Genomic DNA, 14,647 nt, shown 5'->3' with positions numbered 1-14,647 from the left:
ACTACTTTCACCTCGGAAAGTTAAAAGAGAATAAAACATGTTTTTTTAAATATAGAAACAGTGACCCCTAATTTGCGATGAAGTCGTTTATTGGATTGCCGCAGGGAAGTTGGGAGAGAAAATGGACGGATGGTTAAGACAGTCTATTCTTAGGTTTTTTTCGGTAAAGTCACGTAGGTAAAAAAATTTAAATGAATAAAAGTAAAATAAAATAAAAATCACGACGTTTCGGAGGCAACACAAGCTTCCGTCGTGATTTTTATTTTACTTTTATTAATTAAATTTTTTTTACCTACGTGACTTTACCGAAAAAACCTAAGAATATGAATCCTTGCAGTCACGAAAGCTTCAAATCTAGAATTAGACAGTCTAGTTTTAATGTCACATACGAGCAATTCCCTCGCCAAACGCCGGGGTTCGGTTGCTGGAAAACGCCGCGGTAGGAAAATCCTTGTATGGGAAATAGCGGGTTAGGGGAACCACGGTCTGACTCGTCATGCCATAAGGGACCGTCCATAAATGACGTCACGCGAGTTTGGACGATTTTTGACCCCCCCCCCTCCTCCTCAAATGTGACGTCACAAAGCTCTGCCCCGCCCCCGCCAAAAAATAAAACCTGCTTCAAATCGCTTTAAACTATTGTCATTGTAGCGCGTATTTAATGCGGCGCTGCACTCTGATGTTGTAGGAGAAAACATTTATAAAAAGTCTATTTAATTAAGCAGAAAGTGTTGTCTTATGTATTGAAAGTTGCGCATTTTTACGTGACGTCACCCCCCTCGCCCCCCCCCCTAGGTGCATGACGTCATTTATGGACGGCCCCCTAAGTTGCCTGTTGATGACCTATAAACCCCGAATGAAAAAACAAACAACCCAGTACATTACGCAATAACGTAACAAACAAATACAAACATCACATCAACTTTCGGCTCACCATGTCCCTCTTCCTGCGGGGCCACAGACCCAATGCTCTCTCACCTTCACCACTCACCGCACGCTTCGGAGTGACATGACTGAAGGCAGAATGAACGCGACTGTGGTTGAGATGCGACAATGGCAGTACAGCAAGACGGGCGGCAGAGGTCGCAACCGGGTACCAGATACCCGTACCTTACCCGATACCCGGCTACCCGTACCCGGCCGGGTACGGGTAGCTGTTTGCGACCCTGGTGCGGCCGGGTACGGGTAGGCCGTGAGTCACTGGTGAGTCACCGTTTGTCACTCATTTCCCAACGTCTTGTCTCTTCTCACAATTCAAGTTCCTAGAATCAACCCACCCGCGCCTGCAACATGGCTTCATCCCAGAGGTTGCAATCAGGTACCCGATACCCGTACCCTACCCGATACCCGGCTACCCGTACCCGGGCGGGTATGGGTATAGGTAGCCGTTTGCGACCCTGGTGCGGCTGGGTACGGGTACGGGTAGGCCGTGAGTCACTGGTGAGTAGCCGTTTGTCACTCATTTCGGGTAGGGTACGGGTAGGGAACGGCTACCCGTACCCGGCCGGGTACGGGTACACATTTGCGACCCTGGTGCGGCCGGGTACGGGTGCGGGTAAGGAATCAAAACCCGTTTGCGACCTCTGACGGGCGGGCGGGCGGGCGATCGACTACGCAGCCCAGGGGTGACCCTGTGGCGCTGAGAACCACCGCCCTGGTGAAATTTGTACCAATGACTTAATATCTGCGTCATGCGACTTCCTTAACGCTTCTTCTCGGTTCTTTCGGTAAAGTCACGTAGAATGGAAATAATAAAATAATAAAAATAAAACATAAAATAATTCTCACGACGTTTCGGCCACAACGCAAGCAGCCGTCCCCTCAGGTGGAGAACAGGTCTGTTTTGGCCGAAACGTCGTGAGAATTATTTTATTATGTTTTATTTTTATTATTTTATTATTTCCATTCTACGTGACTTTACCGAAAGAACCAAGAAGATGAATCCCTGCAGTCACGAAAGCTTTAAATCGAAATTCCTTAACGCTGCTTGCGCAAATTTCCAGGCCGCGATTGGGTAGACGAAACAATATACCGTGCACACGTGAAACGGCGGTTGGCGAGGAATTCCTGTATTCATATTCTTGGCTCTTTCGTGTAAAGTCACGTAGAAGGGAAATAATCAAACAAAACAATAAAATGCTCGCGACGTTAACGACTGCAACAACACAAGCAATCGTCATCAGGTGTGAAAACCACAGCAATAAATTCGTTGAAAAATAAAAGATTCCTGTATTGTATGACTCTGTAATGGCCTGAAATAAATCGTTGGATGCAGCGATAAAATATTTTTGTATTCGGTGCTGTTTTGTTATCCTTGTCCGCAACAAGTTGGGTTAAACAATCTTTTTTATCTGCGAGCCGACACACGCGTAACTATGCATCGATTCAAATCGATTCTTAACCTTGTCCCCGTTCCCACGACATGCACACGTACGTCACCAGTTCTCCCGATGACGTTCCGTTTAAGTCATCGGAACGAAATCGATTCCGCAGGGAATCGACGGTAACAGGTCTTGCCGTGGGAAGGCGTGTGGCACAGTTTGGCGCCGGCCATCGTAGCAACTCTGCCTCCAAACAAAATGAACGCCGGACCGTTTGCGTGGTTCAGCGGCGAATGCGATCCCACCCCGCAACTTGTGTCCGACGACGCATCGGTGAAAATATATTTTCGAATCTTAGCAGGCTGTGCGTGTTAGAACTTTTAAAGTAAGATATATAAAGCAGCTATCAGCCATGATCAATCCACTGCCTGCTGGACGCCTGCCCAAGCCATCGCCACGTCTACCCATTTCAACCGCCGCGCCGAGAGATTCTAATTGTAACCGATGCCCTCCGGATACGCAGCTCGTGTGCAAACCATTACACGGCATCCCCTGAGCATTTTGCATTTTGCGGTTTCCCCAATAAACAAACCGGCGACCATGACGACATCACCGCAGAGTCGATCGTCAAGGTAACATGACGGCAATCGCAACGTGCCGTTGGGCGCCAACTTTTCAAGCAGAGCAAGCTTCCGTCTTCAGGTGAATTGTATCAAGTGATACAGATATTTTGCTGTGACAGTTTCACCTGAAGACGGAAGCTTGCGTTGCCTCCGAAAACGTCGTGATTTTATCGTTTCATTTCTATTAATTTCAATTTAATTTTTTACCCACGCGACTTTACCGAAAGCACCAAGAGCACGAATCCTTGCAGTCACGAAAGCTTCAAATCTAGAATTTCAAGCAGAGCCCTCCCCGAGTTCTCACGGCGACTTCTCACGCGAGGAGCCCTGCCGCCACGCTCCGTGGAGGTCACAGGGGGGGTCGCCGAGGTCACAGGAGGGTCGCCGAGGTCACAGGAGGGTCGCCGAGGTCACAGGAGGGTCGTCGCCGCGGCCTCCGCCGCCGCCACCGCCGCCGCCGCCGCCGCCTTTCGTGCGTGCGCCTGCTGGTGTCGCCTGAAGTCTGCCTGGTCCTCGAACACCAGGCCGCACACCTTGCAGCAAGAGGGCCGGCCGCGCGTGTGTGTGTTCTGGTGGATCTTGAGGCTGGAGTACCACGAGAAGGAGCGCTCGCACACCGCGCAGCGGTACGGCTTCTCGCCCGTGTGGATGCGCTGGTGGTTCTTGAGGTCGCCGGGCAGCGCGAACGCCCGCCCGCACACGGCGCATCGGTGCGGACGCTCGCCCGTGTGCGTGCGCTGGTGCCGCTTGAGGCTGCAGTTCTGGGAGAAGGCGCGCCCGCACACGGCGCATCGGTGCGGCTTCTCGCCAGTGTGCCTCAGGCGGTGCACGTCCAGGACGCGGCGCTGCGCGAACCCCTGCCCGCAGATGTCGCACGACAGCACCGGCTGCAGCTGCTGCGCCAGCTGCTGATCGGCGGTGCCGCCGCCGCCGCGCTGGAGTAACCCCGGGTGCAGCCCGCTCGCCGTGGCGGAGGGAGCCTGTTGGTACTGGGAATCGGCGGGCGGTTGGGTGGCGAACTCGGAAATGCTGTTTTCGACCGGCGTCCCTTTGGTCATCTGCTGCTGCTGCTGCTGCCACTGCCAAGGGGGTTGGTGGCCGTCCACATTCTCCCCGGTGACCTCGCCGTCATCGCCAGCCCGCCGTTTGGCGCGCAAGCGGGCTTTGCCGGTCGCAAGCAGCGAGGTCACGTCCTGGATGATGAATTCCGAGTGGCCCTTACCGACGCAACTGCCTGCAAGAGTAATGAGACATCGGAGGGAAAGGCCGAGTTTGAGCCTTGTTAGTTACCCGGATGGTAGATTGCCTGTCAGGCGCTGTAGGGGTCGGGATGTTTAGCCGCGTCCTTATTATGACGAGCGCGTGAGGAGCTGCACGGACAGGACCTGCCGCCTCTTTGACGATCCACGTTCCCTTGGGACCTCCTTTGCCAGTACCAAAATATACTAATAGGGGTTTTTCCCTTTTTTTCCGGCAACAAAACTGACACCTTTTGCAAGGAATCATGCTTAATGCTTACATTAACCACAATACTTGCAGTCAAATGCAAACAAAAAACAAAGGCACTGCATAAATTATCAGAGTATTGTTTTTTGTTTGCATTTGACTGCAAGTATTGTGGTTAATGTAAGCATGATTCCTTTCAAAAGGTGTCAGTTTTGTTGCCGGAAAAAAGGGGAAAAACCCTATTAGTATATTTTGGTACTGGCAAAGGAGGTCCCATGATGTAGCTGCTCACCCGAGCTCTCGTTACTCTGGTAGTGCGTTGTCTTTGAACTGTGCGCCTTTTGGCGTCATCTGGTCGAACACCATATGAGACTCGGCTCCAAAGAAAGCTGTCTCTGGTGTGGACCAATCAGTTTCAAGGACAACGCATAAATTATCAGAGTATTGTTTTTTGTTTGCATTTGACTGCAAGTATTGTGGTTAATGTAAGCATGATTCCTTGCAAAAGGTGTCAGTTTTGTTGCCAGAAAAAAGGGGAAAACCCCCTATTAGTACTACGTTCCCTTCTTGACATCTCTTCGTGGCCGCGCTCACGGGCCTTGCAAGGGCGGCCACCAATCCCAAACACCAGCTGCTGCCTCCGCTCCTTCAAGGGAGGAATGGGCGAGATCCACTCTCTGCTTCGGAGCAATCGAGTGGCTAACAAATTAAAAAAAATGACACCTTTAATCTGATTTCGATTTAAAGCTTTCGTGACTGCAGGGATTCATCTTCTTGGTTCTTTCGGTAAAGTCACGTAGAAGGGAAATAATAAAATAATAAAAATAAAACGTTTTATTAAAATAAAACGTTTTATTAAAAGAAAAGTTTTATTTTTATTATTTTATTATTTCCATTGGTTCTTTGGGTAAAGTCACGTAGAATGGAAATAATAAAATAATACAATTTAAACATAATAAAATAATTCTCACAACGCAAGCAGCCATCCTCAGGTGGAGAACAGGTCTGTCGAGAAGACAGACACTCTGTCTTGTAATTTGTATTATTTAATTATGTTGTAATTTTATTATTTTATTATTTCCATTCTACGTGACTTTACCGAAAGAACCAAGGAGACCTTTAATCTGCTGTTGTGAAGCCGTACGAAAGAAGAAGTCAACCCACTCCTGGAAAGTTCACCATCTCCCGCCTCAACCTCCCCCTGTCTTACCTGCACGTTGTGCCGTCCCGACGGGCGCCGCCCCTCCCACGATGATCTCCTCCCAGGCTGCCCCGTGGTTGCTCAAATTGTTGTCTCCTGGCACCGTCCACGGGATTTCTGCGGCTGGAATCGACACGAGAGGGCGGCACTTGAATTGGCAGACCGCGCGCGGCAACGCGGTTTCACCCAACGCATGTTTTCGGCCGGACCGCGGATTTTACTTAACGGAGGTAGGCCTTACCAGGTAAGGCCCAGCGAGCTCTGCGGCTCTTTGTCAGACGCGACCCGGCCACAAACGGTAGAGTGGCTTATCACGTGGAAATGTATAGCAGCCAAATACCTCCAAACGGATGTTTCTAAAATGTGTAGCGGAAAAAAGCGGAGGATCCGGAGAAAGATTCCACGCAGCCACAGGGAGAACATGCAAACTCCAAATATACAGCGACAGGCGTCAGGGTCGGTATCAGATCCACGACCTCCTGCACACCAGGCGAGGTAGTTAACATCTCGCCACCGTGGCGAATTAGGACATGTTTCCAAGTACACGCACAGTTTCAGCGAGATCTGTAATTCACTGAGGACGTGTGGTTTTTCTGATTCTCGTCGCACCATGCGACCAGTCTGCAACGGTGGGGCATGTGCCTTTCACGATAGATTGGTGCGATAACCAACATAAGGGGATTCATCTTCTTGGTTCTTTCGGTAAAGTCACGTAGAAGGGAAGTAATAAAATAATAAAAATAAAACATAATAAAATTTCGATTCAAAGCTTTCGTGACAGCAGGGATTCATCTTCTTGGTTCTTTCGGTAAAGTCACGTAAAAGGGAAGTAATAAAATAACAAAAGAAAAATGTCTTCACCTGAGGACGGCTGCTTGCGTTGTGGCCGAAACGTCGTGAGAATTATTTTATGATGTTTTATTTTTATTATTTTATTACTTCCCTTCTACGTGACTTTACCGAAAGAACCAAGAAAATGAATCCCTGCAGTCACGAAAGCTTTAAATCGAAACATAAGGGGAATGTTTGTCATTGCTAATCATCCGATCCGATGTCGTCGGTTTGTGCTCATGTTTAGAATTCTCAACAGGGTGAATCTCGCGAAAAGTGAAGTACCCTGGACGTATATTCGTAAGTCGACGTCCACCTGGCCATACACAGGAAGCAGGTTCTTTAAGCCAGAGCTTATACTGGTAGGAACCATGTGGTTCCACCAGCCCACAGGGGATTATTGTGTCCGTCCGTCCGTCGTGCATCCAAAAATGGGAGGGGTGGGGCTGGGTGAGGAGGGGCTGGTCACCCCGTGGTGCCCTTATAAAACTCAACGTTTAACCTACTCACGCCGGCTTGTGCCCGCCCTCACAGTCGGCCATATTTGCGTAATACACCACGCCCTGGCCGTTGGCCCTGCAGACCATTGACCGAGCAACCCGACGTTCCTACCAGCTCCCTCCGCAGGACAATGTGTTTCCCACACTAAGTTTGGCCCCTGTGCAGCCGAGGGAAAAAGGGCTCCAGAGAAAGGAACGGAGGCGTGGAGAAAGAGGACGAGAGACACATTGAGTACCCAGTGGGGGGCGTACAGAGATGCAGGGGGAGGGGGGGAAAGAAATGTCAAGACGTGGATAGAGACGCACAGCGGGAAGAACGGGACACGGAAACGCTCGGGAGGCGAACGGAGGCACGGTGAGCAAAGTGCTTGACTCACCGTCGCAGGTCTCCATCTTCACCCCGTGCCACGTGTGGGTGTCTCCTCCCCCCTCGTCTGCGGGCAGCGCAGCGGCGAGAAGTTAACTACCTCTCAGGGTAGGAGGAAGTCGCGTTCTGTCTCCCCGGAGGTCGCGTGGTTTTTAAATCCTTTATATTAAGTTCGCTTGCTTGCTTGCTTGCTTACGACGGTGCAAATCTTTCGGTCGTTTTTTAACCCGCTTTCCCGTGATCCAATCGAGCTGACATTTTGCACACAGACAATTAATGTTCGTGAAATTTTTTTTCCAAAATTTTACACTTTTTAGGACAAAAATATTATATTTAATTACCAATTGCTTAATGGTGCAATTTCAATCATCTGACCCATAGGTAGCAGCCATCTCAAGCCAGAGGACGAGAGGACTCTAGCCGCCACGCATATAAAGGATTTATAGTGAAAAACTTTGTTTTTACGTGTTATACTTGTTACACGCTTTGATTTAACTCACGCCAGCCGTTGTTGTTGTCGTCGTATCCTCAAATTTTGTAACTTGATTTTAACCGACTTCCCAATGTGGTATCGACAGCAAACTTTGTATACTTATGTCATACGGATGACAAACACATTCCTGCGGAGGGAGCTGGTCGGAACGTTGGGTTGCTCGGTCAATGGCCAGGGTCAACGGCGGCATGGTGTATTCCGCAAATATGCCCGACTGTGAGGGCGGGCACAAGCCGGCGTGAGTAGGTTAAACGTTGAGTTTTATAAGGGCACCACGGGGTGACCAGCCCCTCCCCACCCAGCCCCACCCTCCCCACCCTCCCCACCCAGCCCCTCCCCACCCTCCCCACCCAACCCTGCCCACCCTCCCCACCCAGCCCCTCCCCACCCAGCCCCACCCTCTTTCGGTAAAGTCACGTAGAAGGGAAATAATAAAATTACAATTCTCACGACGTTTCGATTGCAACACAAGCAATCGTCATCATAATCAGGTGTGAAAACCGCAGCAAAATTTGTTAGCTAGAATTTTTATTATTATTTTATTATTTCCCTTCTACGTGACTTTACCGAAAGAACCAAGAATGTGAATCCCTGCAGTCGCGAAAGCTTTAAAAATCCACAGTTACATCGCAGCATTCAAGGCAACCGTGGCCAAGGACCCTTACCGCAAGGCTCCCTTGAATCCAGCGTCGCTTCTTTATCCGGCTCCTGGTACATGTCGGTACGTTTGACAGCGCGATCTACCAGGGCAGAGGCAAACCGCAGGGCTGAATGTTGTGCACAGGAGACAAATTCGCCACGAACACCACCCCATCTCGTCAGATTTTGGAAGCCGAGTTGAGTCTGGTCAGCGCTGGGATGGGAGACTGCGTACGAATGCAACGTGTCCTTGAGCACAGGGCACAAGGTTGCCTGCTGAGCAGAGGTCGCAAACGGGTTTTGATTCCTTACCCGTACCCGGCCGCACCAGGGTCGCAAATGGCTACCCGTACCCGGCCGGGTAACGGGTAGGGTACGGGTATCGGGTACCCGATTGCGACCTCTGGGATGAAGCCACGTTGCAGGCGCGGGTGGGTTGATTCTAGGAACTTGAATTGTGAGAAGAGACAAGACGTTGGGAAATGAGTGACAAACGGTGACTCACCAGTGACTCACGGTGTACCCGTACCCGGCCGCACCAGGGTCGCAAATGGGTACCCGTACCCGGCCGGGTACGGGTAGCCGGGTATCGGGTAGGGTACGGGTATCGGGTACCCGGTTGCGACCTCTGCTGCTGAGGGCAGGACAGCATTAGATCATTAGTAGCCTCTCTGTGCAGAGTAAGAGACGGACAATTGACTAAGGGATGGTGCTCAGTCTCTGTTGGTTTGCCATGAGCCAGGAGGCGAGATGTTAACTACCTCGCCTGGCATACAGGAGGTCGTGGGTTCAATCCCGAACGTGACGCCTGCTGCTGTATATTTGGAGTTTGCGTAGCTTCCCCGTGGTCTCCGTGGTTTTTTCTCCGGGTCCTCCGGTTTTTCACCTCCACATTTAGAAACATGCATTTAGGGTATTTGGCTGCTAGACATTTCCACTGTGTTGAGCTATCATTTGTGGCCAGGTTGCTTCTGAAAAAGAGCTATGTAGCTCAGTGGGCCTTACCTGGTAAAATAAAAAAACATTTTGTTTAATTTACATTCCACATTATGGCAGGGGCCAAACTATCACAAAGCCCACTAGAAGACTGCTGCAATCAAAATTCCAATAAATCTTTTTGTTACCATCCCCTGCGGCAAGCTTTTCTTCATCAGCGATCAGGTCATCATGTTCCATCTCTGCACCGAGTGGGCTCGAACCACCATCGCCGCTCCCTTGACCGTCCATGGCTCCCAGCCTCCGCGCGGACAGCAGCAGCTCCCGGCTCAGGCCGCTGAACAGAGCGAGCAGCACGTCCACCAGCCCTCCCAGCGTCACGTCGCCAGGGTAGGCGGCGGCCGCGTCATCGTGGTGCCCGTCGCCCCGCAGGGCCTTCACCACCTGCCGCAGCACGGCGTAGAAGCCGAAGGGCAGGCGGTCGCGCGCCGCGGCCAGCAGCTCGGCACGCACGAGGCCGTCCCCGACGCAGGCGCGCAGGACCCCGTAGTCCCGGATGCCCAGCTCCGAGTCCATGGCCCGGGCCACCTCCTCGTTCACGCCCTGCGCCTCCAGCCACGCCGGGAAGTCGTCCGTCGGCTCCGGCAGCACCGGGGCGGCCACCGCACACGCCATGCTGGTGGTGGTGATGGGTAGAGCGAGAGAGAGCATGTAGAGTCATTAAATATCTACATGGGTTGGATTCACGTCACATATCTTCAGACAAAGTCGCACTGAAGTGTGACCAAATACTAATCCCAATCCTGAACACTAAATACATTTCACCGAAGCAAAAATCGCTGCACGGCGATCAAAAGGCTTAAACACTCGACTGTGAAATGAGAATTCAAAACACGACGTTAAACTGTTAAGTCGCTGCGAATGTGGCCAAATGTGGGCGACAGGCGCACGCGGCGAAGAAAGCGAGCGGCGCGCGATTGAATCCTCCTCATCCAGCACGGACAGTTCAAGTTCATTGATTAGGTGTAGCCCTGTGAGCCATTCGGCTCTTCAATCGGGTGCAACCGCAACAAACAAAAAACTAAAACATGAACAAGAAAACATCTTAAAGTGAATATGTGACTGAGTGCAAACAGAAAATCCAAGAAAAGACAGTAAAATATTGCAGAAACATCACCGTACACCAACGCTGTGCAAATATCCCAGTGGGATGCAAGTCAAACAACCAACAACAACCACAAGACAACTTAGATTAAGGCCATCGGTCTAACTCTATACAATACAGTACATACAGTACACGCTACACACTACAATTCACAACACTGTACACACTACGCACCAGTTTACAATACAGTGCATACAGTACACACATTGCACTGTACACACTACGCACCAGTCTACAATACAGTGCATACAGTACACGCTACACATTACACTTCACAACACTGTACACACTACGCACCAGTCTACAATACAGTGCATACAGTACACACACTACACTGTACACACTACGCACCAGTCTACAATACAGTGCACACAGTACACGCATACTCTACACCCGAGTCTACATTAAGTGTGCACACTAATCTACCTATTTTCACGCATATAGCCCGCATACGCATATAGCCCGCATACGCATATAGCCCGCATACGCATATAGCCCGTAGAAGCATATACCCCGAAAAAAAACAGCGTTTTGTGTAAAACAAATTTCAGATAGCCCGCACCTCCATGTATCCCGCACGCATTCGTATATTTAACGTCGTTAACGCAGCTTAATTCCATCGCATTAATACGAAGTCTACACTTGTAGTACATCACACTATCGATTGTTAAGGTTAAAACCATCACGTGCACAAAGAAAAGAAACAGTAGATAAAAACGACGACTACGACGACGAGAGAGTCAAGGAGGTTGTGGGCTTCCAGGCTCACGTGGGATTGGTGGCCAGCTCGCTTCTGGTAAGCAGCAGAAGGAGGAAGGAAGGACGGATGGAAGGAAGAAAAAGAATGAAGGAAAAGGGAAGGAAGGATGGAAGGAAGAAAGAATAGAAGGAATGAAGAAGGAAGAAAAATGGAAGGAAGGGGGGGGGGGGGGGGAAGGAAGAAAAAGGAAGGAAAGGAAGGAGAGAAATAAGGAAAAAAGAAGGAAGAAAAAAGGAAGGAAGAAAAAAGGAAGGAAGAAAAAATAATGAAGGAAGAAAAAAGGAAGGAAAGGAAGAAAGAATGGAAGGAATGAAGAAGAAAAAAATGGAAGGAAAGAGAGGAAGAAAAAAGGAAGAAAAAAGGAAGGAAAGGAAGGAGAGAAATAAGGAAAAAAGAAGGAAGAAAAAAGGAAGGAAGAAAAAAGGAAGGAAGAAAAAATAATGAAGGAAGAAAAAAGGAAGGAAAGGAAGAAAGAATGGAAGGAATGAAGAAGAAAAAAATGGAAGGAAAGGAAGGAAGAAAAAAGGAAGAAAAAAGGAAGGAGAGGTAGGAGAGAAATAAGGAAAAAACGAGGAAGAAAAAAGGAAGGAAGAAAAAAAGGAAGAAAAAAGAATGAAGGAAGAAAAAAGGAAGCAAAGGAAGGAAGAAAGAATGGAAGGAATGAAGAAGAAGAAAACATGGAAGGAAAGGAAGGAAGAAGAAAAAAGGAAGGAAAGGAAGGAGAGAAATAAGGAAAAAAGGAAGGAAGAAAAAGGAAGGAAGAAGGAAGAAAGAATAAAAAAAAGGAAGGAAAAATGAAGGAAGAAAAAAGGAAGGAAAAGTAGGAAGCAAGGAAGAAAAAATTGAGTAAAAAAGTTGGAAGAAAGGAAGGAAGAAAGAAGGAAGAAAGGAATGTATGAAGAAGAAAAAGGGAAGGAAAAAAGGAAGGAAGCTCAGTGGGGGTCACCGCGTGGTCAAAAAATAAAACAACAAAATTTGAACTAAAACACCACGAATAAGTTCAAGAGGTCAACTTTGCTCGCAGCGCTGCGGGTGTCACCACGACCCCCCTGACCTCTGAAGAGATGAAACGACCGAGACGGTGGCAAGCGGCTGTGACAACTCTCCAGCCCCCCAGCCCCCCAGCCCCCCAGCCCCCCAGCATTCTCACGGCTAACATCAGTGGCCAGTGCCACGCAGCAGTGACTGGCGTGGTGAAGTATGGTCAAAAACAACCCCCCAGTATTTTTCGATGTAAATCTTTCGTGACTGCAGGGATTCATCTTCTTGGTTCTTTCGGTAAAGTCACGTAGAAGGGAAGTAATAAAATAATAAAAATAAAACATAATAAAACAATTCTCACGACGTTTCGGCCACAACGCAAGCAGCCGTCCTCAGGTGAAGAACAGGGCTGTCGGAAAGACAGTCTGAATGACGTCGTGAGAATTATTTTATTATGTTTTATTTTTATTATTTTATTATTGTGACTTTACCGAGGGAACCAAGAAGATGAACCCCCCAGTAGCAAGTCATCCAGCAATTGTGTGGACAAAGAAGGGCCCCCCATTCCTCTGTGTGTTTGTGTGTGTCTGTACATTACTAATTTTATATTTCGACTTAAAGCTTTCGTGACTGCAGGGATTCATCTTCTTGGTTCTTTCGGTAAAGTCACGATAATAAAATAATAAAAATAAAACATTATTTTATTATGTTTTATTTTTATTATTTTATTATTATAATAAAATAATAATAAAATAAAAAAAATCAAACATTGTTTTATTATTTTTATTTTTATTATTTTATTATTTCCATTCTACGTGACTTTACCGAAAGAACCAAGACGATAATTTAATATTCTTTGGGTCTTTAGGTAAAGCCACTTAGGAAAAAAATCATCAAAAATCGTCTTTTCTCCACCCGAATACGATCGCTTGTGTCGCGATCGATACGTCGTGATATTATTGATCTTATTTTGATTATTATTTTGTTTTTAACCACGTGGCTTTATATCGAAAGACCCCCAAAATAACACGAATTCTCGCAGTCGCGAAAGCCTTTAAAGTCATCAACATTTTAGCCACACACAAAGACAAAGATCCCCCGTGTAGCCTCAACAGACTGTAGGGGCAAGTGCTGTTAGCGAGCACCTATGAAGGCCTGAACGGTACACGAGTGGGTGGGTGGCCAGCACCACGCCCGACCGCCTTTGTCTCCCCAGTGGCAATGTTTACACACCGCACCAGGTCACTCATTTCAGGCTGAGTCGACCTAGCGGTGGCCCAGGACCGGTTCAGATAATCGTCACTGGTGGTGTTGTCCGTGAGCGGGAATCGAACTCGGGTAGCTGGCTTCGATGAGCGCTAACCGCTGCACCACCGCTCCCCCACCATCCACACACACAGACATAGTCATTCCTACTACACACCCCCGAATAGTTTCAAAGGGAAACTTTTAAACAACAACAACAACAACGACAACGACGACCCGAGGCAGATATCCAGACACCCATCGAGCAGTGGAGAGAGCAAAGAATAAGAGGGGAGGGGAAGATTTCAACACGACACGAACCTCGGTGACAAAAAAGTCGTCGCAGCAGCATGCGGCGTGGGGACGGCTGCTGCAGATTCGGAGGCTTAGGGTCCGCGGTCACGCCTGAATGGGGTGGCTCTGAACGATTGATTGATCGATTTGAAATCGATTACTCGCAATTTGAGACGAACGCGACTGGCGCATCGCAAAGGCTGCGATTTTTTGCGATTTTAGAAGTCGCTATTGATTTCTTATTGGGATTGTTTTAGTTTGTGTGGTTATTAGAACTTTAGATTTGAAGCTTTCGTGACTGCAAGGATTCATATTCTTATGTTTTTTCGGTAAAGTCACGTAGGTAAAACATCAAAATTAATAAAAAATAAAAATAAAAAATAAATAAAACAAATTTTTTTGTTTTATTTTAAAGAAATAAAAATAAATAAAATAAAACAATTTTTTTTGTTTTATTTTATTTATTTTTATTTGTATTAATTTTGATGTTTTACCTACGTGACTTTACCGAAAAAACCTAAGAATATGAATCCTTGCAAAATTAATAAAAATAAATAAAAATAAATAAAATAAAATAAAACAAATTTTTTGGTTTTATTTTATTTATTTTTATTTATTTGTATTAATTTTGATGTTTTACCTACGTGACTTTACCGAAAAAACCTAAGAATATGAATATTAGAACTTTATTTATTTAACTTAATTGTTATATTTTGATTTGAAAGCTTTCGTGACTGCAGGGATTACTCTTTTGTTCTTTCGGTAAAGTCACGTAGGTGGAAAGAAAATAAATTTAATAATGATAATAGGTTTTCCTCTTTTTTTCTGGCAACAAAATAGTTGTG

At 47.6% G+C, this 14,647-nt stretch overlaps 1 protein-coding gene across 1 annotated transcript; it reads right to left on the bottom strand.

Annotated features, from left to right (window-relative positions):
- Window positions 1–1,852: 1,852 nt before the first annotated feature.
- LOC133359174 (RB-associated KRAB zinc finger protein-like) lies at window positions 1,853–10,042 on the bottom strand. Its single transcript, XM_061577588.1, has 5 exons — window positions 9,546–10,042; window positions 8,448–8,522; window positions 7,300–7,356; window positions 5,601–5,714; window positions 1,853–4,178 (listed from the first exon to the last, which is right to left on the bottom strand). Exons 1-5 carry the CDS (start codon window positions 10,030–10,032, stop codon window positions 3,355–3,357), a joined length of 1,557 nt encoding a protein of 518 aa, XP_061433572.1. The 5' UTR covers window positions 10,033–10,042; the 3' UTR covers window positions 1,853–3,354.
- Between the last annotated feature and the right edge of the window lie 4,605 nt (window positions 10,043–14,647).

The sequence above is a fragment of the Lethenteron reissneri genome, chromosome 64 (assembly GCF_015708825.2).
Source record: "Lethenteron reissneri isolate LAM-NWPU_2019-01 chromosome 64, ASM1570882v1, whole genome shotgun sequence".
Taxonomy (NCBI): domain Eukaryota; kingdom Metazoa; phylum Chordata; class Hyperoartia; order Petromyzontiformes; family Petromyzontidae; genus Lethenteron; species Lethenteron reissneri.
This window is presented reverse-complemented; position numbering and strand designations above follow the sequence as displayed.

Coding starts and splice junctions, on each gene's coding strand:
- LOC133359174 (XM_061577588.1), bottom strand. CDS start 10,032: ATGGCGTGTGCGGTGGCCGCCCCGGTGCTGCCGGAGCCGACGGACGAC. Junction 5,715..7,299: donor GAAGATGGAGACCTGCGACG/GTGAGTCAAGCA, acceptor TGTCGATTCCAG/CCGCAGAAATCCCGTGGACG. Junction 4,179..5,600: donor CGGGACGGCACAACGTGCAG/GTAAGACAGGGG, acceptor TTACTCTTGCAG/GCAGTTGCGTCGGTAAGGGC.